The sequence below is a fragment of the Pan paniscus genome, chromosome 10, assembly GCF_029289425.2.
Source record: "Pan paniscus chromosome 10, NHGRI_mPanPan1-v2.0_pri, whole genome shotgun sequence".
Lineage (NCBI taxonomy): Eukaryota > Metazoa > Chordata > Mammalia > Primates > Hominidae > Pan > Pan paniscus.
In genome coordinates this window covers 8,741,900-8,766,594 of record NC_073259.2, presented here as the reverse complement: position 1 = coordinate 8,766,594, position 24,695 = coordinate 8,741,900, and the positions used below count along the sequence as shown (strand labels likewise).

Below are 24,695 nucleotides of genomic sequence, written 5' to 3'. Positions count from 1 at the left end.
CATCACAGACCCAGCATGACAGAAGAGAAGGAGTGGCTCATTCCCAGCAACACTGGGCAGGATCTTTCCTGATGACACTTCCATAGCTAGACAGATGTCAGAGAAGCTGAGGGTGTCTCTGACCACCTCCCTTGCCGGTCACGTAGAGTGCAAGATCTAAGCCCAACCCCAGCCAACTCAGGGGACATTGCCATCAGGGACCCCAGGATGCTACACCTCAGCCCCTGGCATCCAAGGTCCGGGCATGAGGCCCAGGGGCAGGTGGAAGGCTCAGCTCCTCAGTTATCTCCTAAATACAGTGACGTGAAGAGAGCTCAGCAGGGAAAGAGCCACGAATAGCAGCCTGGGAACACCAAAGAAAGGGAACGATGAGGAAAAATAACTCCAGTAAATTAAACAGCCGGGCAACAGGCTGCCCTCTGAGCAGTCTCTCAGCCAGTCTGCCGCTTCTCATCTCCTCTCCAGCCCTTCCTCCAACTGCAGTTCAGGGGCCTACTCAGGAGGCTCAGCTTCCCCCAGGACAGTGGGCCCTTGGGGTGGTGGCCTGGCCTGGACCTTCACCAGGACCCAGGGAGCCCTCAGAGCCCTCCAAAGCAGGGGCCTTGGGGATCTGTGTCTGAAGGCTAGAGATGAGGGCCTTGGCCAAGGAGGTTCCACCTCCCTAGGGTGCCTGCAGAGAAAAAAGCCCACGTGGACGTTTTTGGGAAGCAGAGAAAGGCAGCAGGTGACCCCTTAGGGGATCCACATGGCTGAATCTGGAAGCCAGAACCACCTCCGGACCACACCTGTGACAAACGGGCTTCCAGGCCCACTAGGGCCACTCCGGGTTCCAGTGGGTTCCACCTCAGCCCTGCAGGCCCTGTGCCCAGTGGGACCTGGACACCAGGCACCCCATCTCCCTCTCTGTATAAGCCTCCCCACTGACGAGATGTGTTTGAGAAGAGCTTTGGGTGCTTTGAGACAGTACGAAAATCCTGGTAAAAGGGAGGCTTGACGCTGGAGAAGCTCCCCATATCCTCCCAAGCCCCGCCTCCAGAACCCCAACCACTCTGACCAGCGAGTGCCCAGTGTGAGCTTGGACATCTCAGGGGAGCAAAAGAGACGTGGACCCAGGGCCATGTGGGCACGAATGAGCACCTCCAAAACCTACTCCCACATCTGGATGGTCCCAGCAGAAGCCATCTGGCTGCTTAGTCAGTAGTCGCAGGATGATCCAGCTGAGAGCCCCACGGGCAGATAGCCCAAGCAAGCAAATCTGTCCAACTCCTGCCAATCACAGCACAGACTCCCCAGCTCCCAGAGGGCCCCAGGGCTGGGGTAGGGGTGGGGTGGGGATGGGGTGGCTCTGAGCATGGACTGAGGTTACTTCCCAGCCCAGGACTCCAGGAGGGAGCAGAGGCCAGAGCGACTGAGAAGGAAGCAGGGCGACCAGGGATAATGGATCAACCGCTGGCAACATGGAGCCGTGTCCCTTTGATTCCAGGATGCACAGGTTTTCATGCTCATCCCCGTAAGTCCCCAGACAGAAGAAATGAGCCTGAGCAAGCCAGACAGAGAGGTCCCGGTGGAACGTGCTCTGGACCAACCTACGTTCTCCACTCTGATACAGGCTGTGCCGGGCCCACCACGGAGCCTGGAGAGAGCAGCAAATGGCAGCTGGAGGGAAATGAGGGGCCCCTCCCACCCCCACACTTCCCAGACAGCCCACAAGTGGGGTTCCCCAGGTGTCAGGCGCTGGGGTGCCTCAGCAGGCAACTGCAGGAGCCAGCAACATGACTTGGGGCTGCCTGGTGGAGAAATTCCCCAGGGAACAAATCATTGCACAGCTTTAGGGCCCTCTAGGAAGGCTGAGAGATGGGATGGAAATAGATACAGAGAACAACAGGAAGTCATGAAAAGAAAAATAAGCTGGCGATCCTGATTCCAATCAGCAGAACCCTTCCTAGGCCTCAGAGTACTTTCAGGATCACCATCCCATTGCAGCCCACTGACAAGGCTCCCAGGTTGGCCAGGCAAGTTTGATTAAGATTTGATTCCCACCTTACGGAAGAGAAGCTGAAGTCAAAGATCCTCCCAGGGAGGCAATGGCAGAGCAGCAGGGGAGCCCAAGCCTTCCCCCAGCCAGCTATGGCCTGCGGCGCTGGTGCACGGACACCCCCTAAATGTGTGCAGTACTTTCCAGTTTAAGGCACCACCCTTCTCTTGCTTTGGATTCTCACAACCACCAGAGAAGCGGGTAGGACAGGTTCTTGAATCCACACACAAGGTAAAGCATCCCTGGCTTTGAGCCATGAGTTTAACGGGGAGACTTGGGGATGGGGGTGGGAAGGGTATGTGTTTGTTTCCTAAAGAGGTAGCAGGTGGGAGCGCAGGCCAGGGCCAGGGGATGAGGGAGGTGGGCTGTCAGGGGCTGCCCTGGGTAGAAGGGCACAGTGAACAGGGGAGAGCCGGGTGAGAGGCAGGCAGCGCCAGGGAACAGCCCCGAAGACGTGTTCAGGGGGATGGGGGGAAGGAGGAAGAAACAAGAACGCTCTTCCTAATGAGGATCGCTGGAGGGAGGAATTGGAACAATAGTAATTAAGGCTTCTAACAATAGGAAGGAGCCGCGACAGTTCTGTGTGTCAAACAAGGTGCAGAGCTTCTCCCCAGCGTAGCCAGGGTGCTTAATACGGCAGCCCACCCCCTCATTACCTGCTTAGAGGGCGTGAAGGCCCTCCCCTGCAGGGGGGAGGGCGTGTTCAAATCAACTGACTGCTGTGGCTGTGGCCCCATCTCCTGCCCAGGCCCAGAAACGACTTCCCTTTCTTGCTGCCCTGAAGTGGGAAATGGGCTAACAGGGAAGATTCTCCCCCCACCACTAAGCAAGGAACTGGAGGTCCGAAGAGGCAAATCCACCGGAGTTCGTCCACCCTGGAACCCAGCGCTCCTGTCTCGACCCAGCCCCGCGGCAGGCAGCCGCTCACTCCAGGCCTGTGAGCTCCAGGAATGGCAAAATCTAGGGCAGCTTTGTCCAGGCAGTGAGTTCCAGCACACTGAGCACACACGCAGTCCAGGTGAGGCAGTCCCCTCTCAGTGTCACCACCTATGAGACAGAAGAAACTCATCCCTGGTCCATCACTCTACCGACGCTACTATGAGGATAAGGAAGATAAAATATCTCAATAATCATCAGCTCCTTAAAAAGACAAAGGGAACAAAAGAAACATATACAACCACAGAATGTCAGGGCCCAGAGAGACCTCAGAGATGAGCTGGTCCAAGTCTATCATTTTCCAGATGTGGAAACTGAGGCCCAGAGAGAGAAGCAGTTTGCCCAGGATCACACGGCTAGTTAGCAAGCATGCCGGGGACTAGAACCCAGGTCTCTGGGATCAACTCCCTGCTCTTTTCCACTCTGCCACTTTGATCCCAGATACAAGCGAGAGTTAACTGGCATGCATCTTCCAAGAAGAGCTGCACACCTGCACTTGTAGGAGTGGGGAGGAAATGCAGGATGCATGGCCAGGCACCCCAGGATCCCGCAGGCTGTTTGGGTGGCCACCCAGCCCAGCCCCTCCCTGCCCCAAGTTGTGAGAAGTCTCCATCTAGGTGGGAAGACAGAAAGCTAATCGGCAATGCAGAGAATCTTGTCAATATTCCTCCCACAGCTCCTGAGTAAGACACACAGCCCTCTACGGAGTGGCTTTTGTGAAATATGCACTTTTCAGACTCCCCTCCTCCCAGCAGGCAGGCTGAGAAAGGGACAGGTGAAGGGGGGCTGGAAGTGGGAAGGGGGGCTTCGCTGCAGCTCTCTTTAGCTGCCATAAATGGGAACAAAGTGAGCACCTCGTGCACTCAGTACTGCATCAGCGTTCCTCCCTCCACCCTTGCTCTCTCCTGAGGGTCCCTGAACCTCCTCCCCAACCAGGCCTCTGAGCCCCAGGGACTGGTCACGATGAGTGTCCTAAATGGCTCAGACATCAAAGAGCTCCTGCCCAGAGCCCAGGCTTATCGGCCTGACAAGCTGTCGCTCTGATTTGGGTCCAATGAGCTCTTGCCAACAAGCGGGGGAAGCCCCCCTTGAGAGGGCAGGGGGCAGAGTGAGGCTTCAGAACACACCCGCCCTCACTGTACAGAGAACAGAAGGCACAGGATCCTCACCGCCAGCAACTGCCGTTTGCTTAGAGACCCCTGCAGACAGACTCCCCAGGTTGCCCGCCCAGCCACAGTCCCATGTCCTCCAGACCTTCCTCCACCTGGCGTTCTTTAATGCCCTTCCCCGCATGATCCAAAGTGCCATTGCTAAAAGGGGTCTTCCGCAACCAGCACACCGCTGTACCCAAGCAATTCCTAGCGCTCCACAGATCTGTTTGACACCCTTTGCATTAGCCCCTTTCTCTGGCTTCCAATATCACCATGTTTTTCCTGCCTTCTCCTTCTCCACCCTCCCCACTCCCTCTGCTTGTCCACAATCCCTTCACCAGATAGGCATCCTCCCACGTTGTACATCTTCCATCCTCCAGATCCTCGAGCCCTCTCCTTTTCACCCTTCTCATAGTCCCTGGAGAGCCTGCCTCCTCTACAAACCCTGTTCTGATCAGAAGACAGATGGCAGGTGCGGGACATGAACACAGACACTAGGCCCCCCTTGCTAGGCAAGAGCACTGAGCACCATACCTGGTGCTCACCCCTGACCTGCACCCACTAGAAGACTAGCTGGCTAGCGGGCTCCTCCACCCTCTCACCTCTGGGTGCCCCATTCCCTCATCAGGTCTGCAGTGCGTGTGCACAAGAGCTCAGCTGAACCCTGGGGGAGGGTGGCAAAGCATGGAAGATCAGAAGTCTCTAGGCTAGATGCAGTGGCTCACACCTGTAATCGCAGCACTTTGGAGGCCAAGGCAGGAGGATTGCTTAAGGCCAGGAGTTCAAGACCAGCCTGGACAACACAGGGAGACCCTGTTTCTACAAAAAATTAAAAAATTTAAAAAATATATAAAAAGAAGTCTCTATATAACATAAGATGTATAAAACCTTCATGAAACTTTTCAGAAAGACATTAAAGAAGACCTAATGTATGGTGAAATATACCATGTTCATGAATAGAAATAGATAAGTAGAATACTATTCATATTCATGAATAGAAATATAAAGATAAGCCGGTCATGGTGGCTCACGCCTGTAATCCCAGCACTTTGGGAGGCCGAGGCTGGCGGATCACGAGGTCAGAAGTTCGAGACCAGCCTGGGCAACAAAGCGAAGCCCCATCTCTACTAAAAATACAAAAATTAGCCAGGCATGGTGGCACACGCCTGTAATCCCAGCTACTCGGGAGGCTGAGGCATAAGAATTGCTTGAACCTGGGAGGCAGAGGTTCCGATGAGCTGAGATAGTGCCACTGCACTCCAGCCTGGGTGACGGAGAAAGATTATATCTCAAAAAATAAAAGAAAGAAATACAAAGACAGCAATTTTGCTTTCCGGCGGTGACGACCTACGCACACAAGAACATGCCTCTCGCAAAGGATCTCCTTCATCCCTCTCCAGAAGAGGAGAAGAGGAAACACAAGAAGAAACGCCTGGTGCAGAGCCCCAATTCCTACTTCATGGATGCGAAATGCCCAGGATGCTATAAAATCACCACGGTCTTTAGCCATGCACAAACGGTAGTTTTGTGTGTTGGCTGCTCCACTGTCCTCTGCCAGCCTACAGGAGGAAAAGCAAGGCTTACAGAAGGATGTTCCTTCAGGAGGAAGCAGCACTAAAAGCACTCTGAGTCAAGATGAGTGGGAAACCATCTCAATAAACACATTTTGGATAAAAAAAAAAAAAAAAAAAAAGACAGCAATTTTCCCTAAGATGATGAATGAATTCAATGAAAGGTCAACCAAAATATCAAAAGGGTTTGGGGGAAGAGGCTGGCTGACTGATTTTTGGTGAAACAAGACAAACTAATTCTGAAATGTATGCAAAAGAACAAAGGGCCAAGAACAGCCAAAATACTCTTGAAAAAGCATAAGAGGAAAGGATTTGCCCTACCAGATATTGAGACTTATTATAAAGTTGTAGTAACGAAGACAGTGCGGCATCAGGATAGACAAACAGTCCAGTGGAAAAGACCCAGGCATACACAGAAACACAGGTGGCGGTACAGGTCTGTGGGGAAAGGTGGACTAGTTAATCAATGGAGCTATGGAGGAAAAATCAGAGGCCTATCTTATATACAAATATAAATTCCAAATATACTAAGGACTTAAATATAAAAAGAAAAGCTTCCAGAAATCAGTCCAGGAACTCATCTTCAGTCACTTACTCATTCATTCAACAATTCACAGGCACTGATTATGTTGCGACAAGCACTGTCTTACTACCAGGCTGTAAAGCTGAAGCAGGGCGCCGTGGCTCACGTCTGTAATCCCAGCACTTTGGAAGGCCGAGGCAGAAGGATTGCTTGAGCCCAGGAGGTTGAGACCAGCCTGGGCAACATAGGGAAACCCTACCTTTACAAAAAATACAAAAATTAGCCAGGCTTGGTAGCACGTGCCTATAGTTTGAGCTACTCAGGAGGCTGGTATGGAAGGATCACTTGAGCCTAGAGAAGTCAAGGCTGCAGTGAGCCATGATTGTGCCACTGCACTCCAGCCTGGCTGACAGGAGTGAGACCCTGCCTCAAAAGGAAAAAAAAAAAAAAAAAAAAAAGACATCCATGAGATAGCATGTATTTCTTAAATACATTAAAAAGTACAGTCTAACAAAGAAGAGGCTGAAAATTTGACTATATTACAATAAAGAATTTCTGTTTACCAAGAGACCCCATGAAGAAAGTGAAAAGACAAACTATAAACTGGAAGCTACATACTGTTTGCAATACATTTAATTAACACATTAGTATTCAAAACATAAATAAAACTCCTAAAAATTGTTAGAAAAAACGCAACTCAATAAAAAATGAACAAAAGACAAACATGCATTCACAGAAGATGAAAGAATGGCTAAGGAACATATGAAAAGATGTCCACTAGTGATCAAAGAAATGCAAATTAAAACCATTATAATATAGCATTTTACATCCACTGTACCGGAGAATGCCAAAAACCATTCCCCATTGACTCTCCACTGGTGGGAATGTCCACTGATACATCCTCACTGGAAAACAATCTGGCATTATCTAGGAAAGGTGGCAGGTACATATCCTGAAGCTCCACGGTGCCATTACACTCCTATATACCCAGAGCAGCGCTCCTCAAGGTGTGGTCCATGGAACTGCTTCATGCTTAGAAACTTTTTTTCTTTTTTTTTTTTTTGAGACGGAGTCTTGCTCTGTTGCCCAGGCTGGAGTGCAGTGCGCGATCTCGGCTCACTGCAAGCTCGGCCTCCTGGGTTGACGCCATTCTCCTGCCTCAGCGTCCCGAGTAGTTGGGACTACAGGCACCCGCCACCACACCCGGCTAATTTTTTTTTTTTTTTTTTTTTGGGACAGTCTCACTCTGTCACCCAGGCTGGAGTGCAGTGGCACAATCTTGGCTCACTGCAAGCTCTGCCTCCAGGGTTCATGCCATTCTCCTGCCTCAGCCTCCCGAGTAGCTGGGACTACAGGCGCCCACCACTGCGCCCGGCTAATTTTTTGTATTTTTAGTAGAGACGGGGTTTCACCGTGTTAGCCAGGATGGTCTCGATCTCCTGACCTCGTGATCCGCCCGCCTCAGCCTCCCAAAGTGCTGGGATTACAGGCGTGAGCCACCGCGCCCGGCCCACGCTTAGAAACGTCTATAGCAATCTGACATTGCCAGAACACCCCAGCACACCATCAGCTGACTCACTCAGGTACAGCTGAGCTCGTCAGGCAAGACACGTGTGCTCTCAACCGTGTACTAGTCACGTGCAGCAGGACCACCTCTGAGAACTGAAAACTTAAAAGACAGTCCTCCACCACAGATACTTCCAGAAGCACTGTCCTAAAGAAACGCCTCCACATGTACACCAGAAGACTTATACGAGAATGTTTACAGAAGTGTTGTTTAGAAAAAGGAGGAAATAACCCAAATGTTCATTACCAGAAGAATACACCTGCAGCACATTGATGTAATGAAATACCAAGAGCCATGGAAAGGTGTGCACTATGGCCACAACTATCAACGTGCGTGAATCCAGAAACACAACGCTGAATTTTTAGTTTTTTATTTTTATTTTTTTGAGATGGAGTCTCACTCTGTTGCCCAGGCTGCAGTGCAATGGTGTGGTCTTGGCTCACTGCAACCTCCGCCTTCCGGGTTCAAGCAAGTCTCCTGCCTCAGCCTCCTGACTAGCTGGGACTACAGGCATCCGCCACCACACCCGACTAATTTTTGTATTTTTAGTAGAGACAGGGTTTCACTATGTTGGCCAGGCTGGTCTCGAACTCCTGACCTCGTGATCCACCCGCCTTGGCCTCCCAAAGTGCTAGGATTACAGGCATGAGCCCCTGCGCCTGGCACAACGCTGAATTTTTAAAACTACATCCAGAACTATTCTGTTTACCAAAAGTTGAAAAATCAGTCAAACTAAATGATGCCGTGTTTAAGAATGCCAATACATGTGGAGTACACTTCACACAAGATTCAAAGAGAATGGTCCTCTCTCAGGCAGAAGATGGGGGTCACAGAGGCTCATGGGTATAGAAAGTCCTCTATTTCATAAGCTAGGCTTCTAAGTGGGTAGGCGTTTGTTTTATGATTTTTTTAAGTACGTGAATTTACATATGATGTATTTTACAACTGTCACTTATTTTGGGTGACGGTGTTTCTGGTTGGGAAAGTGACCCGGACCTGGAGCCCTGTGTGCTCTGTGTCCTGGTCAGCCCAGGTCACAAGCCAAGCTGCCCAGTGGAATCCAACATCCACCGAAGGGCCTGTGGGGGCCCCGCACTGTGACCACCAGCCCAGCTGGCTGGGTCCAGGCCCCACTTGTCACCCCTAGGACAAAGGGAGGCAGAAGAAGTATGTGGAGCTGCCCCTTCTGGGAGGCCCAGAGGCATGGCAGGTGCACCTGCAGGCCTTGGGGTCAGAGACCACATCCTTCTCCCTACCTATAACTCTCATTCCAAGAAACCCCCCTGGCCCTCCCAGCTGCCCCCATTCTCCCATATACCCCGAAGGCCCGAAGACATCCAGAGCAATCCCCAGCCCGAGCGACACTTGGGGATCCTCCCAGGGCTCCAACGCCCTGCCTGGCATTGTCATCCAAGCGGTCCGTACTCCAACCCGTGGGCACCTAACTTCCTGCTCATACGCTCTCACTGCAGGAGCGACAGTAATACTAACAACCACAGCTCCTGCGCACGAAGTCCAAGGCGCCAGGCCTCCTGCTGAGCAGTAGACCTGCATCATGCACACAGCACCTCCTGCAGGCCTCAGCACGGCCCTATAGGAGAGGTGGTACAGTCCAAGGTGAGGAAACCAGATAGCAAGAGGTTAAAGGAATACCTTCAAAACACAGCCCTCACTTCTGGAGGCTCCCACTCAGGCGGGGCTTTGTTCATGTAAAAGCTGCCTGGCTGATGCGAACATCCACTCTAGTGAAGAACCCCTGGAGTGGAAAGAAAGCTACCTGAAAGCAGGGCCCTGTCCCTCTCCTCCTTGGCCGGTCACCCACCCCGCACCAGCCACTAAAACAGGGCCTCTCTGCGTGGTCCTGATGCAGTGAGCTAGCCACTGCAAGGGAGATTTGAAATCCTGCAGCCTCCCCTGCCCAAGGGCTTCTCCAGTTCTCCTGGGAGCCTCAAAGTTTGCTGGGGTGCACAGGAGAGGAGATAGACCCCACCTGAATCAAACCAGGGACTCACTAAGTGAGAAGAGGTTTCAGATCTCCCCTGATGTCCCATGGCTGGTTAAAGAGTCGAGTTAGAAGCCACATCTCGACCTTGTGCTTCTCCCCCGCCTGACCGTGTGCCATTTTTAACATCCCTGCCAGGAGCGGACCCCAACCCCCCAACCACTTCTGCTGGCAGATTAGCTTTCAAATGTGAGCAGAGACAAAGCTGGCTCAGAAGACTTAACTCTGCCCGATGGGTTTAGCTCGGCTTCAAAGCTTCCTAACTGGAACCAAATAAACAGGCATATCACAGCTGGATGGGAGAGGCTGGAAAGGGGGGAGAAAACAGGGGCATCTCTCTAAAGCTGGATTACCTACAGTGACAGCTTGAGCCCGAGTGACACAGCAAGACCTGTCACGGTGGTCTCTGCCAGAAAAACAAAACAACCCTGTCCTAGGAGCCCTGGAAAGCCAGCATCCCCAGGCACTGCTGCAGTGCCCCTCAACTTCGGAACCCACTCCAAACTCTCCACCCCCAGAAGCCATTCCTGAAGGGTGCCACCAGACTGGCACGACCCTTTGTTTCTCTGGGTTCAGCCCACTGCATGTGTCCAGCTGGTGCTGTCTCCCCCTTGGACTGCTAGCTCTCCCCTGGCATAGGCTCTGGACCATTGTGTTCTCTCTTCCCACCCTTCTCCCTGCCCTGGACCCCCTAGTCTGATCTAATCAGCAAACTCCTATTCATCCTTCAAAACCCAGGTGTCACTTGCTCTACTCTGTTATCTCTATATCTTGTCTCTATTACACAGTATTAGTTACTCCATTAAGGAGCTCTATTAAGCAGCTACCACTCAGAACTGTAATGATCTGCTTATGTGTCTGACTTCTCCATGCAACTCTGAGCAGCTCAAAGTCCCGGCTTACGGCAGGTGCTCAACTAGCCACAGAGCATCTGCCAGCCCTTTCGGTGGAAGAAACAGAAAGGCCACAGGATTCGCTGATTCTTTTTTTCAAACTAAAGAAAAAAAAAAAAAAAAAAGGAAGGCTCTTTTTCTCGCCTCTCTTACTGACAGGAATAAACATTTCAGAGCAGGAGAGTCAGAAAGTGGCTGTGTGGGTGTAGAGGGGAGGAAAGGACAAGTCAGGCCACCAGGGCTCTGGGTGCAGGCCTGCTGCTGCCTCACCCTAGAATGCTCTCACCTCTCCCTTGGCAGCCCTGTGTTCAAATGCTCAGCGCAGGACGGGCCAGATGACCTCCCGATTCCACGACTTCCTGGCACGAGAAAACTGATCCGCCCTCTGCGAGCCCAGTCAGCCCATTCTCACCAACCGGAGGATACTGTGCACAGAGCGGGCATTCAGTAAATAGCTGTGGCATGAGTGAATGGACCCAACTGGGACCCCAGCACCCTGATAAGCCACAGGAGGCCTCTGGCCACAGAGTCTGCCACCAAGTTCAGCCAAGGGCAGCCAGGCGCATGGAGATAGGAGCAGGGGAGGACGAGGCCTCTCCATTTGGGGAAGAGGCCGGAGGGTGTTTTCTGTGCTCTTCACGGGCCAGGGTGGAGGGCCCAGCGGCCCTTTCCTCAGGCTAGAGCGAGCTGCTTACCCTGTTTCAGCTGGGACTTTCTCTTCTCTACCCGCCTCCTCCCCACCCCCTCCTGATTGACACCAATGCTTGCTCTGACAAGATTTAAAAATAGATATTAAGACAAGGAAGTTTAATTTTTAATGCTGTGGAGAGGAAGTGAACACAGACCTGGCATTCCCTCACGGCCACATTCCAGGAGTCTTGGGGTATCTGCCAGGCCCCGCACCTGTCCCCCTTCCCCCAGCAGAGGCCAGCCTGAGCCACCCTTAAGATCTACTTGTTGCAGCCCCTAGGAAGACAGCCTGAACCCCTCACACCTGAGCACTCTGGCGGGGGGGGGGGGGCCCTAAGTGCCTCTTGCTGCCCAGGTTACCCTGTGTCTCCTCTGCCTGGAGATGCCAGGTGAGGCCAGGTCTGAACCCGAGCTCCCTGCTGGGACCCTTGAGCCCACTCACTACTCCTGTTTTCAGACAGAAGGCACCCCATAGACTCCTTATGACACTCTAGGCCACCCAACACTGACCATGCACAGACCCCAGCCCAAGCCCACAGAGGCACTCGTGACATGGCCGAGCCAGTACTAAGCACGTGCCACCAATGCAGCTGGAGAGCCCGACCATGCTGCCTGCACCCTAAGACAGCCAGCGTCTGCGAGGGCCCTGACCTCACTTAAGGGAGTTTAATCAGGGCCCCATCAGCACTCTGCCCGGGGCCACCCTGCGCCAACCTTTTCCCTGTTCCAGCAGGCTGGCTGAACACGGCCTCCTCAGCTAATTAGCCTTCATTAAGGGAGCGATCCACAAGGAATAGGCTTTCCAATGGGCCAGAATGTCACTGCTCTGCCAGCCATAATTTAAAGTGATGGGACAGCTCTGCTGGCAAGCATGAAAAATGACCATTATCCTAAGTAGCAATTATGCCAGCAGCCCCAGCCCCGCCCCCACCCCTCCACATCAGACAGGAACTTGATTTGGGCTGGGAAGAGCTGGACGGGATCAGGACTTGCTGCCCCAGGAAGGGTACACATGACCCCAGCATTCAGAGGTCCCTTTTCCAGCCCACCCCTATACGCTCTTCTCTACTCACAGTTTGAAGCTCCGAGTCTCCTTTGCCCTCTGGGAGGGGCTTAGAATCATTTAATCTCTACTACCAGTATTCTACCAGATGGCCCCGGGAGGACCCAGAGATGGGGCTGACTGAGGAAAATGCCCAGATGGTTTTCACTGCTAGGAGAAATCCCTTAGGGTGGGTGTGCTTACTGGGGAACAGGATCCTCAGTATGGGGAAACTTTCATCCCAATTCAAATCTCCTATTCCCTATCCACCTAGAAGCCAGCATTGTCTTTAGCCCTGAGAGTCGGGGCAGGGGATGCAGAAGACAAAGAGGAGATGGGACTCAGTCAGGAGTGACCACTGACTCCCTCTCCTCTACCCTCACCTTGCTGCCCTCCTGGAGGCCCCAGATTCCCACAGTGCACTGGGCTGCCAACATGGCTAGAACTGTCTGGTTAAAGTCGCAGTGTCAGGAGCAGACCTGGACCCCCACAGGCAGGCAGGCACCCAGCAGCCTGTGAGGCACCTGCCCTTTTCTTAGTAAGGAGGAGGACCATGGGCTGTGTGGCTCCACCTGCCAACCTACCCCCAGTGATGTCACCCAGCCCTCACCAATACTAGTACCCTAGAAGCTCCACCCAGTGGTGAGGCACCTATGCATGCCTGTGAAGGGTTGCAATGTACGACAGCTGCACCTCTCTTCCACATGGGAATCCTCCCAAGCGCTCAGAGGCACGGGGCGGGGTGGTGTGGCGGCAGCGGTGAGTTTGGAGAAATACCGGGTAGGCTCCGGGATCTATGAGAAGAGTTCTATCTATTGATCGCAGCCCTCAGGTTCAACTCTAATCCTTCAGAAAAGCCTCCTTTTTGGATCTGAGCCACAAGACTACTACAAGTTAAGGCTACAAAATTCCTAACAGTTGCACCCGGTCCCAGAGGGCTGGGCTTGACCCAGCCTGCATGCTCCCCCTGCCCCCCTGCACAAGACAGCAACAGAGGCCTCCCAGGGACCCTGACTCATCAACACCCCACCCGCCTTTGAGGTTTTCCCTTCCCATTCTGCTCTTTCCTCTGCTCCTTCCCCAGTATCAGGCCAAGCACCAGCCTGCAGGAAGCCTTCATGTGAGTGGAGCACAGTGACCCACAGCCCCTATATCCTGGCCAACACCCTGCTGCACCTGCTCCTCCACCTCCCGATAAACACAGTGGCAAACACTCTTACACACAAGCACAAACTTGTCTTCTGCCAAATTCCCCATCTTACCTAAGGTCTATGTCTTATTTAATCATCTCATTTGCTACTAGCATACAAGAAGTGGGTCTTGGAGATTCAATTTTTCCCTGCTTACAGCATGTCATGGGAATTCTGAAAATATTAAGTAATCAGAAAAGTCAGAATCCAGGAGAGAACAACTCCTTGCCTGGTAAAGAGAATGTAATCAGTACCTTCTAATTAGGAAGCGACAGCAAGTTCTCTCGCTATCAACCGTAACGAAAATATATTCCACCAACTAGCTCATTAACCTCTGCCAAGGTTTTAAGGGAAGATGGGAAGAATTGCTTGTCATCCCATAGCTATGGCGCTAGGAGAGCCTTTATCAGAGGCAAGCGTGAGATCTAACTTCTCTTCCCCATCAAGTGGAACTCAGGAACCACTACCACATGACAACATGTTGTGGATTTACAGCTCTGGCCCTCCATGCATTCATTCACAAACATATAATGAGGGCCTACAACGTGCAGGGTACAGATCACTGTACTAGCCAGTGAGGAGGTCGCCAAACCACGTTGGGCTCATCCTGGAGAAGAAAGGCACCGCAGGCAGTTATACCAACTCCGGCCAGCAGGTGGCAGGGTGGGGGTGGGGAGGAGTGAGCGCAGCTGAGTGGGGTTACAAGCCCCAGGGTCTTCCTAATAAGGCTTAATATAGGCAGGGTGGGACAAAACAAAAAGATAAGTTGGGACTACAAAAAAGGATGGAGAAGGAAGCTGTGAACAATGAAAAGGACAGCATTCGTGTGAATCCAAAGGCACCAGGGAAGCACACAGCAGTACTTGGCTGACAGATGCTGGCAGATGGGTCACAGGACCAGGAGGCACTGGCCCACAAGGCAGCCAGAGACATTCCAGTGGTGCTCGCCACCAGAAAAAGAGTGAGACTATCTGCCCCAGCTTCCATAAAACTCTAGGCACATGACAGGTAACATCCTACTAGGGTGGCTGGAGGGCCCAACCCATGGTGACAACTAGGGGAATCCAACTCAAGTCACCTCAAACCAGTCTCCTTGGAAAAGCAGCCCACACCCCAGGCAGGGAGTGGGGCTTCTCTCCCCAAGAGAGAAGATGAGGATGCCTGCCCCCACCCCAGATGGCATGTAACTAGTGACGTGAGGACAAGCAGGGAGACCATCACGACAGCCCCTATTGGACTGGAAAGGAAGTCCAGTCCTTCAGGGACCAAGTGATTTGCCCAAGGTCACACAAGAAGCTAATGCAGAACCAAGACTAGAGCCCAGTCTTCTTCCTGCGCTTGTCATTCTATGGGAAAAGTCACCCCTCCACACACACCCCCGCCCTAAAAAGTGTTTCGGCTAATGTGGATCACTCCACACAAAAGCTGAATGCCTCTTCGGCACAACTGCTTCTTCCCAACTTCACTCTGAATGACTTTCTCCTGCCCCCAGTGCTCCTCCTGGACCACGGGCAGCGGACAGCTGACAGCCTCCAGAGGGCAGGACAGACTCTGCGACTGAGCCAAACATCTGTGCTACGTCGGGGCTTGGGTGAAGAAAGGCAGAGACGGCAATTGGGATGAAGGAACGATTCGAGATGAATTTAAGAAGTTTTCAAATGTTCCTAACCAGTATTTCTTATGCACGTGCACATATGTGCGCACAGCCTCCAGAGTCACACAGAGGACAGAGAGCAATTCCCAGCTGCCCTACCCATTCATACCTTCTCTACAAAAGTGCCTCTCACCAAGGACAGGGGCACCCTGCTTGTCTCCCTTTGTCCCTTCCGGCCACTGGGGCTCCCAGAACCTGGAAGCACGTGGCCAGCCAGCTCCCTGCCCGGTCCACTGCAATCCCTCAAAAGCAGCAGCCAGCCACCCGATGGCAGCATGCCCCCACACCCCTCCTTTCCCACCCAGGCCCCAACCCGGGAGCATATCTGAGGACTAGCAAGCAGGTCCGTCGGCTTGAGCCAGGGGCTCCTCCTCTTTTTCCTAGGATTCACCGAAAGGAGTGGGAACATGTGGCCTCTACACCCCGCCCCCTTCCAACCCACTCCCATAAAATGCTGCAGATTGTATTCTTGTGCATTCAGGAGGAATACAAGAAGAAACTCAGAAATACATCCTCACTTGTGCCTATCTCCAACTCAGGCTCACAGCTGTTAAAAATTCTGAGCCCACAGCCATTACTGCAGGCTGCCCAGTCGGAGGCACTTCCAGCCTGGGTTTTCTTATAGGGGAAGGAGGTGGTGCCAAACTTTGCCAGCCTCCTAGGAGTAGAGCAAGTCTCTCCTGAAGACAGGCAAGCTGGAGCCCCCATTCAGCCACCAAAGAGAGGGAGAAAGGAAAGACAAAGGTGCATGAAAGGGGGGCGGGGGCAATTTTTTTTTTTAAAGCACACTTACCACTGTGCGGAGAGCAGAGCAATGCAGCACCGAAGAGGGAGAGGGTATTCACGCTATGGTAAGCCAAGAGGACGAGAAGAGGGCAAAGGGAGAGAGAAACGGAAGGACTTACCCAGAATATCAAATTGAAGAGGAACATCATGTACTTCAAGCAGCAGAGGCAGCCTCTGGCCATGTTGCACTTCTTAAATTCTAGGAGGAACACAAAGGACAGGTCCAGGTAAAACACCACGTACTTGCTGCCTTTGGGTGCATTGTACTTGTCGGTCTTAACGCCGGCCTCGGCGCGGCTCTGGCCCCGGGAGCCCGCGGTGCCGTAGAAGGCGCCGGCCGTGAAGCCGCGGCCGAACGGGCGGCCGGAGGTGGACGGCTTGGCAAAGTCCGAGTCCTTGCTGTCCAAAGATGGACTCCGATGGATCGAAGAATCCTCGCTACTCGACTTCTCCATGCTCGCGGCGTTCCCGGGGGGTGCGAGGAGCGGGGGGCATCGCTCCCAGAATGGGACAGAGGGGGCGCCCAAGTCGGGCGCGGGCTGCGGGCGGGCCGGCGGAGCCTTGCACGCCCCCTCTCTGCACCGGGGCTCACTCGCGGCCGAACCCCGCGCCCAGGGGCTGCTGCCTGTCGGACGGCGCCCCGCTTCTGGCCGGCGGGCCCGGGAGGGCTCTGCGGCGCGGCGCGGCGCGGCTCTCTGCGCACTCGCGAACGATCCCCGGGAACCGGCTCGCCCGCGTAACTCAGCGTCTTTGGGGAGGCTGCAATTTGATTTCTCTTTCCAGGGCGTCAGCTCGCCTCTGGCCGCACTGGCCGCTCCACACGAGGGAGAAGGGCACCGGGATCCAGGCTCCCTGGGCACACCTCTCCCAGCCCAGCCCAGCCCCAGCGCTGAGCCCCACCACTTGGCCGGCGCTCCGCCTCCTCTCGTTCCGCGACTTTGCGGAGCTGCCGCCGGCCCTGGGCTGCCCCGGCGCGCGGCGGACAGTGCCGAGGGATCCGCCGCAGCTGCAACCGCTGGGCTTTCCCTGCGAAATCCCGGCCCCGACTCGCGACTCTGAAATCGCCTGGAGCCCCCTCCCCGGGCCCTCGGCCCCGCCCCCTGCTTTGCATTCGACCAATGGCCGCGAGGCCTTCCCGGCCCCGCTGGGGAGCCACCCCCTCCCCAATGACACATTATCTTTAATGGGATTAGCGTTCTGCTGTGTGCCTAAACAAGTGCGCCGCGAGCACTCGCTAAATGTCAAGGGCTCTGCAGCTGAGGGGTGAACCAGAACCTTCAACGGAAAGCGCTGGTCTCTTTTACCCGAGCAAGGGGGCGGCGAAAGGAGGGGGATGGCTGGAGGTACCCACGGCCCAAGCAAGCCAGAGGAACGGTCTGGGGAGAAGGACTGGAGGGGGACAGAAGCGCGGCCGCTGTCGAGCTGGCCGCTGCCCCCTATGCACTTGGGGGCCTGTCCGGCCAGGGCACGCGGTCTCCCGGATAGACCTACACACACTCTCTCACACACACGCCCCCCTCCATGCCTTTGCACACGTGGGTCTGGCTAGGGCGCACAGGGAGAAGGGACCGCAGGGAGGCGCGAGGTATCGGAAAGCGCCGGGGGCCTCTGCGGGGTGCGCGCCGCCCTCCCCGCCCCCCCCGCCCCCTCGGCGCGCACGCACGGGCGCGCACACAAGGCGCTCCGCCAGGCTCCTGCAGCTGCGCGAACCCTTGCCCCGCGTTCTCGGTTGGGACGCTGCGGCGGCTGGAACCCCAGGCAGGCTGACAGGGACAGGTGGACGAAGCGGGGTCCTACCTTGCCTTTCCTCACCCCGCCTGTGCCAAGAGTGATGCAGGGGTGCCCTTGGCCACTGTCTGGGTGCTCTCCCGTGAGGTCAGAGAAACGAGCTTTTGCTCGGGGCTTGGGAACATCCTACCGTAAAACACTGCAACTGGGCAGCCTCCCTTGGGCTAGTGCAGAAGTCTGCATTGCCGACCGGGACACCACACTTTGCAAATGATGAGGATTAGAAGACTTGCGGGTGGGGAGCCCACCTCTCTTTTCTGCTACCCTTCCAGTCGCTCAGGAAGAGAGTACTGAGAGCACCCGAGGGCAAGAGCCACATTTTACCAGGTTCTGTAACCCCATCCCCTACCACAGGGCTTGGCCTCTGGGAGGCGCTCAATAGGGATGGCTGGATGGAAGAATTCATGTCCTACCTGGGGCGGTGGGTGTGAAAAGTCCTCCCTGGATCCCAGCAGGTATTCATGTCACACCTAGAACTGTGTGCTAAACCCTGGGCCAGGCCCTCGAAGAAACAGATATGAGAAGTGGGGCTCCCTGCCCTTCAGGCAGCCACAATCCAGTTAGGAAGACAGAAGGGCATTAATCACCAAGGCAGCACAAATGGGCAGACACAGAGCTACCACAACAGGCATGGCCATGGTGGGAGGGCGACATGAATTCCAGCCAAAGGGACTTCCAGACCCTCATCACAGAGCTGTGGTGGTGACCTGTGCTGGTGGTGAGCTGTGCTGGTGGTGACCTGTGCTGGTGGTGAGCTGTGCTGGTGTGACCTGTGCTGGTGGTGACCTGTGCTGGTGAGCCTGCAGCCTCACTGGCTCCCTGGCAGGCCCGCCTCCTAGAGGTGAGAGCTCTCCCATTCTGAGTGCAGCTCCCCTACTTTAAAGGAACCTGCAGTGGTTTTACCATCCTGAGCCCCTTCCCAACTCAGATGGGGAGCCCAAGAATAAAACCTAGTGTGTATTACAGCCACCAGCAGCTACTCTCTCTGGGTTCGGCACAGCAGTCCCGCCGATGCTGTCTGGAGATGAAGGGGCAGATGTCTAGTCGCCTCCTGATGTAGCATCAGGGCTGCCTGACTGGCATGGCTAATGCCTTTTGTCCTCTGCAGCCTCACCTGGCCGCTCCTGAGGGGCCCACGGCTGCCGCTTCATTCTCACAACATTACTTCTTTGATGCAGGGATAGATCATTTACCAGCTGGACCAAGAGTCAAGAGACCTGTTTTTCACTTTGAGCTCTTTTTAGCTGTGTGATCAAGGGCAAGGCAGTTTGCTTTTCTGAGCTCCCGTTTCCTCTTCTTTAACATGGGGATTAAAAGAGCCTACCCCCTAGAGGTGTTACAAGCATAAAGTCAGTTGGTGGATGTGAGGAGAGTCTGAGGACATGAGACTGAACAAATTGGAGGGGCTGATCCTACCAGTCTCAGATGGGGGCCTGGTGTCACGGAGGGCCCTCGCAGGGTGGCCCCCTCCACTTCCTAACCCTTTTCCATCTCTTCTGCCCAGCTCACACTTTGTCCAGGCAGAATAGTTGCCTCATTGTCCCTGGATCTTTCCATCTTCATTTCTGATTATAAATGAATTTGTGCCACTAACCACTTCCTCAGAAGTCTGAGGGCCTTGGGGTTGGGATGGTCCCCAGCAGGTAGGGGGAAACAACAGGCAGGTAAGAGAGGAAGTGGAGGCTGCAATGCAACAGTTCTGCCTCCTCTGGTCACACTTGTCAAAGGGCACTGAAGTCACACCTGTCAGTCCCTGAGCAAAGCTGCAGTGAAGTCCCATCAGGGCACTCAGCTTAGTCATCAGAATCATAAAAGCAACTTTAACGTATAAGTCTTTATTTACCCCAGGGACCAAGCTTCCCACAAAGTAACTCACTCAATCTTCATGACAACCCTACAAGATAGGTATACCCTATTATCCCCGTTTTACAGAAAAGAAAACTGATTTCACAGCCCATGCGCCACACTCTCTTAGACTCTACAAGTTTCTGCCCTTAAGAATCTTCCAGGCTAACAGACTCTTAAAGCACAACGGGGAACCTGAAATACCATGTCCTGATGTGATGTCATTAGATGAAAGGACCCTGAGTAAGGGGCAGTGCTCCTGGACTGCTAATAAGAAAGGCGAGTCATCACCCAGATGGCCTTGAGTTACCTGACACAGGCTGGAAGAAGGAAGCTGGTGTGGGGAGACGCAGCGTAATCTAGTCTATCTTAGGGGGAAGGTGGTAGAGCAGCCTCAGGAAGGCAGCTCTAGGAACACGTCCCTCCTCCTCCCTCTCTCACCATGAGCACACCATCCATTGGTGCTGGTTTGTTCAAGATAAGAGGACGCGGAACAAGGACCCACGGAAGACACAAAGCTGAGCTGAGTAAGACAAGGCGTGGGCCTCAAGGAGCTCAGATCTAGCTGAAGCGACCCACCTTCTACCCCCACTCACGACTGCAGCTAGAGAAGCCCAAAGCAGACTGATGCACAGAGCACAGACCGTGGCAGGACGGGCACTGAGCTGTCCCTTGCAGAAGGGCTCTCTGAAGTGGGTGGCCACCCTAGAAAGGTGTGAGTGTGGTACCTTCGGGAGGCAGGGAGGGGACAGGCCTGACTGAAGCAAGAGAAGGTGCTTAGAGGTCAAAGTGAGCGACCCTGTGAAGCCTTGCATGGCATGTGAAAAGTCTGGGCTGCATCCTGCAGTGTCCCAAGCAGTGGGGCCCATGATTAACCGGTGCCCTAGGAAGCTGGGCCTGGCACTGGCATCGGGGTGGAGGAGAGGCAAGAGATGAAAAGACCAGTGGCTGTGGCTGCCTCAGTTCCTTAGATTGGGGGTGCAGACGGAACAATCAGATAGAAATGGTGCTGTGAGACATCATCCCTCTGGCAGCTCCTGATCCTTCTCAGCTTGCCACCCAGGCAAGCTGGCAGGTGCAGGCTGCCCTTCAGGGGGCTCTCTGAGCATGTGAACAAGGCAGCCTGACTTCACTTTTATTTTATTTTTTTTTTTAACAAAAAAAGTGAAGTAAGTACAGCATTCTCAGAGGGGAAGAAGAAAAGTGAATACATGAAATCAACATGCCACATCTCTGCTGGTTGGCAACTGGGGAGATGTGGGCTTTGGAGTAAATGCCAAGCTCTCTCTGCCTCTCTGTGAATTCCTCAGGCTGGCAGCATGAGACAGGGCTCAGTCTTTGGTCTCTCCCTCACCCACACACAATCAGAACCAATGGGCCAGCCCACAGCCCCTTTCTGACCCATGCTGAATATTCCCACATTTGACACAAGGTACAGCTTGTGAGGCACCCTGTGCCTTTAAGCCTCAAACAAGGCAGCCTCCCACAAAGCCAGGGTTCAGGTTAGACACAAAGCACTGACTGCCACCCAAAAGAGCCTGTGAGACGGGCACCATTTTAGAAGGGAGAGCTACTCACCTCCCCCCAATTTTTAAACTCCAAATTTGGGATCTTCTTCCACTGTACAGTACAGAAAATGCTTTCGTTGCTGAGCAAACCATTTAGCAACCATGCCAAAAGAGAACAATGGAGAGATCCCTAGCAGGGGGCCCACATGGTGGGGGGAGGCTACAGGGCAGGGGCTAGGAGATTGGGTGTTACCATACTTGGCCATGATTCAGGAAGGACGGTAACATCGATGGTGAAAGGGGTGGGGTAGAAAAGAAGGAATGGTACTGTTACTTGTTTTTAATCTGTTTGTTTTTTTAAGTTTCTGAGACTAGTAAAGAAAAGAAAGGCCAGGCATGGTTGCTCACACATGTAATCCCAAAACTTTGAGAGGCCAAGGCAGGTGAATCGCTTGAGCCCAGGAATTCGAGATGAACCTAGGGAACATAGTGAGACCTTATCTCTACAAAAAATACAAAAATTAGCTGGGTGTGGTAGCATGCACCTGTAGTCTCAGCTACTCAGGAGGCTGAGGCGGGAGGATCACTTGAACCCGGGAGGTCGAGGCTGCAGTGAGCCATGATTGTGCCACCACACTTTGCTTGGGTGACAGAGTGAGACCCTATCTCAAAAAAGAAAAGAAAAAAACAAGCAGGGTTTGGCTTTGGTGGGATAGTTCACAGACAGAGGGACACAAAGGGTGGCCAGGGTACCTCCCTCTCTGGAGAAAGGTCTGCTCCTCCCTCCTTCTTGGCCCTTTGTTCAGACTCCAACTACAGTTTGCCCACCTGCCTCTGCTCCGGTCACTGAGCTTCTATAAGAAAGCAGAGGCTGTGTCTGGGTCATTTTACCCCACCCCCCAGTGCCTGTCAGTGACCACCCCACAGCAGGTACTCAGGAAGTGCTGGAGGACGGAGGGGAAAGGCAGACCAGTGTGCCTAAATCTTGAGCTCTCCTCAAGGACAGACTGACAGCCCTGAGTTCATTAACTAAAGGATGGGGCCCAAGCCAGAAATCTATGGAATTGTTCCTGGAAAGCAGGCTATCCAAGGGCGTCTCAACCTGACCAGCTGAAACACCCAGCTACAGATAGGAGTGCAAATGCCATGCGGTCAACTGTCTCAGTCACAGCCATATCCCCAGCACGTGGCACAGCCTGGAATGGATAGATGGATGGACAGACAGAAGGACAGATAAACAAATGTATGGAGGAAGAGGTGGGAAAGATCTGAGGTAGAAAAAAGAGAAGACTGAGACAGGAGCAAGTCAGGGACAGGCAGCCCCTCGACCTCTGCCCAATCGGAGTGGGCTGGGCCTCTTGGAGGGGCTCCACGGAGCACAGCCAGGAGCACTGCTGCCCCAGCTCCAAGTCTCTGGTGAACCCTTACACATTCCCTAGTGTTGCGTGTCACCTCTCAAAGCCCAAGAGCAAAGCTGCCCCCCCGGCTACGGTCAGCCCTTGTCAGAGGCCACTTCTGGCTACCAGAAAACGTGGCCATGCAGAGACCCTTGGCTGTGTGTACAGTCTACCCACGACAGGTGGGCACACTGCTCAGAGCATGTACTGGGGCCTTCGGAAAGATCAGTTAGCTTAGCGCCGAGGAAACACGGGCACAGCTATAAACCAGCTACAGCAATCCTGCCCCAGCCAGGAGTACTGAAAATGTGCCTTCTGGACCATGAGGAGCCAGGCAGGTGGTGTGGATTGTCACAAAGCCAACCTCACTCCCACTGTCCCCGAAATCGGCTCCCACCACATGCCCTGGTTACTGTGGGTCAGCCCCTGTCCATACCACTATCCAACTCAACCACAGAGAACAAAACTCTAGTAAAATCACAAAGGGGGAACACTCTGGGCCTTGGGACTAGATGAATCTGTGTCCAAATCCCATCTAGAGTGAGTTACCCCACTGCTGGATGCCTAGAATGACCACTTAATTGCTCCGTATCTCAGTTTCTTCAGCTAGAAAATGGAAATAATATGCACCTTCCCCAGCACTATGTAAAAAAATAAGGAATAAAGGTTACGAGGGAACACAGAAGCTGTTCAATGGATGGAGGCACTATTATCATTCCCAACAATACTTATAGTCAACATGGAACCAGCTCCTGTCTAGCTACAGTGTAGCTGAACAGAGAAAGAAACATCATCAATAGCTAATGTTGTGTGGCTGAAATTCTAAGGGAAATGCTGGCTGCCCTCCTCCTCCTCCTCAGGGAGGCCCTCAGCTCTGAGCCCTCTTCTCTTCTGCCCAACTTTCCTCTATATGACCATCTCCTCCGTTCCAGGGCCATCTGCATGCTGGGGACCCCTAAATGCACACCTGGACCTGACTTGTCTCCTGAGCCCCAAGCACAGGTCCCCAACTCCTGCTTGTCATCCCCCTGGCTGTCTCCCAGACAGCTCCAGGAGGGACTGACCTTGCCCCGGATGTGCTCCCTGGCACTATCCGCTCCTTCTCAACAAACGGCTTAAGTTCTCACCCCACTGCTTATGCCAGAAGCCCCAGACTCATCCTTGGCTCCCGGCTGTCACTTGCTCCCACCTCGAAGCAAACACAAGTCCAAGCCGCAGAGCCTCCCTGCACCTGGCATCCTCCTCGTCCCCGCCCTTGTCCAGCCCTGCTTCATGGCTCACCTGGGGTCCTGTGGCAGCCCCTGCAGCCCTCCATTCCCTCCTGCGCCCACCCATTCACCAAGAGCAGCCAATGCAATCTTCCCACTCATGTGCCTCTCCACTGTAACCTCATCAGTGGCTTCCTATCTTACTTGGATTACAATTGTGTGTGTGCCTGTGTGTTTCCTAGTCTACTTTTCTAGTACAGTCCAAATCCTTAGAGCAACCCTAAAGGGCCGGCATGACTGATCCCTGCCTTTCTCTCCAGCCCCCGTCCAACATTCTCTGCTCACCCATTATTGCCACAGCCATGAACTCTCGGTGCTCTGACCTCCTCAGAGCCTCCGCCCATGCTGTTCCCTCTGCCTGGATGCTCTTCCTGGGCCCACTGCCTGGCTTCACTCTACTCACCCCTGAGCTCTTGTGAATTATTGAAGAAGGTCTATTCTAGTTTTCTGGCTGCCCCCCACTGTCAAAACTAAAGCCCCCTTTCTTTCAATACAACTCCTCACAGCACCATTTGCCCCTTTTTTTCTCATAGCAGTCACCATCATTGGAAAATCCATGTTTGTTAGGGTGACAATGTTACTGTCTGATTCTTCTACTAGACCATGAACCCCAGAAAGGCAGAGACTGCCTATGTCTCTCTCACTGCTTTACACCCAGTACCCAGTACTATTCCTGACCTACAGTAGGGGCCCAATCAATACCTGATGAACACATGCAGAGGAGCTCAAGGGAGGGCAGGCACAGGGCAGGCAGGGCCAGCAGGGAGGGCTTCCGGGGCTTTCCAGGTGTCTGATCACCTCGTGCCACCTAAGGAACAAAGCCTGAGGACACTGATGACCTGTGTGGCC

General features: G+C 53.7%; 2 protein-coding genes across 5 annotated transcripts in view; one reads left to right on the top strand and one right to left on the bottom strand.

Moving 5' to 3' along the window:
- TSPAN9 (tetraspanin 9) overlaps positions 1-24,695 on the bottom strand; it is a 231,747-nt gene that overhangs the window by 74,007 nt on the left and 133,045 nt on the right. For 3 of the 4 annotated variants that reach the window (XM_034935188.3, XM_034935187.3, XM_034935185.3), the window contains one exon: positions 16,160-16,239. In XM_034935188.3, the coding sequence (XP_034791079.1) occupies positions 16,160-16,222 (63 nt within the window). In that variant the 5' untranslated portion in view covers positions 16,223-16,239. Of the gene's footprint in view, positions 1-16,159; positions 17,244-24,695 lie in introns of those variants that run through there. The other variant, XM_008973768.5, reaches the window with a different exon arrangement.
- On the top strand, positions 5,454-5,792 carry LOC106635329 (small ribosomal subunit protein eS27-like). The gene has a single exon (XM_014347070.4). It carries the CDS (start codon positions 5,486-5,488, stop codon positions 5,738-5,740), a length of 255 nt encoding a protein of 84 aa, XP_014202556.2. The 5' UTR covers positions 5,454-5,485; the 3' UTR covers positions 5,741-5,792.

Excerpts from the sequence above, each read along its gene's own strand:
- LOC106635329 (XM_014347070.4), top strand. The coding sequence starts at position 5,486 with ATGCCTCTCGCAAAGGATCTCCTTCATCCCTCTCCAGAAGAGGAGAAG.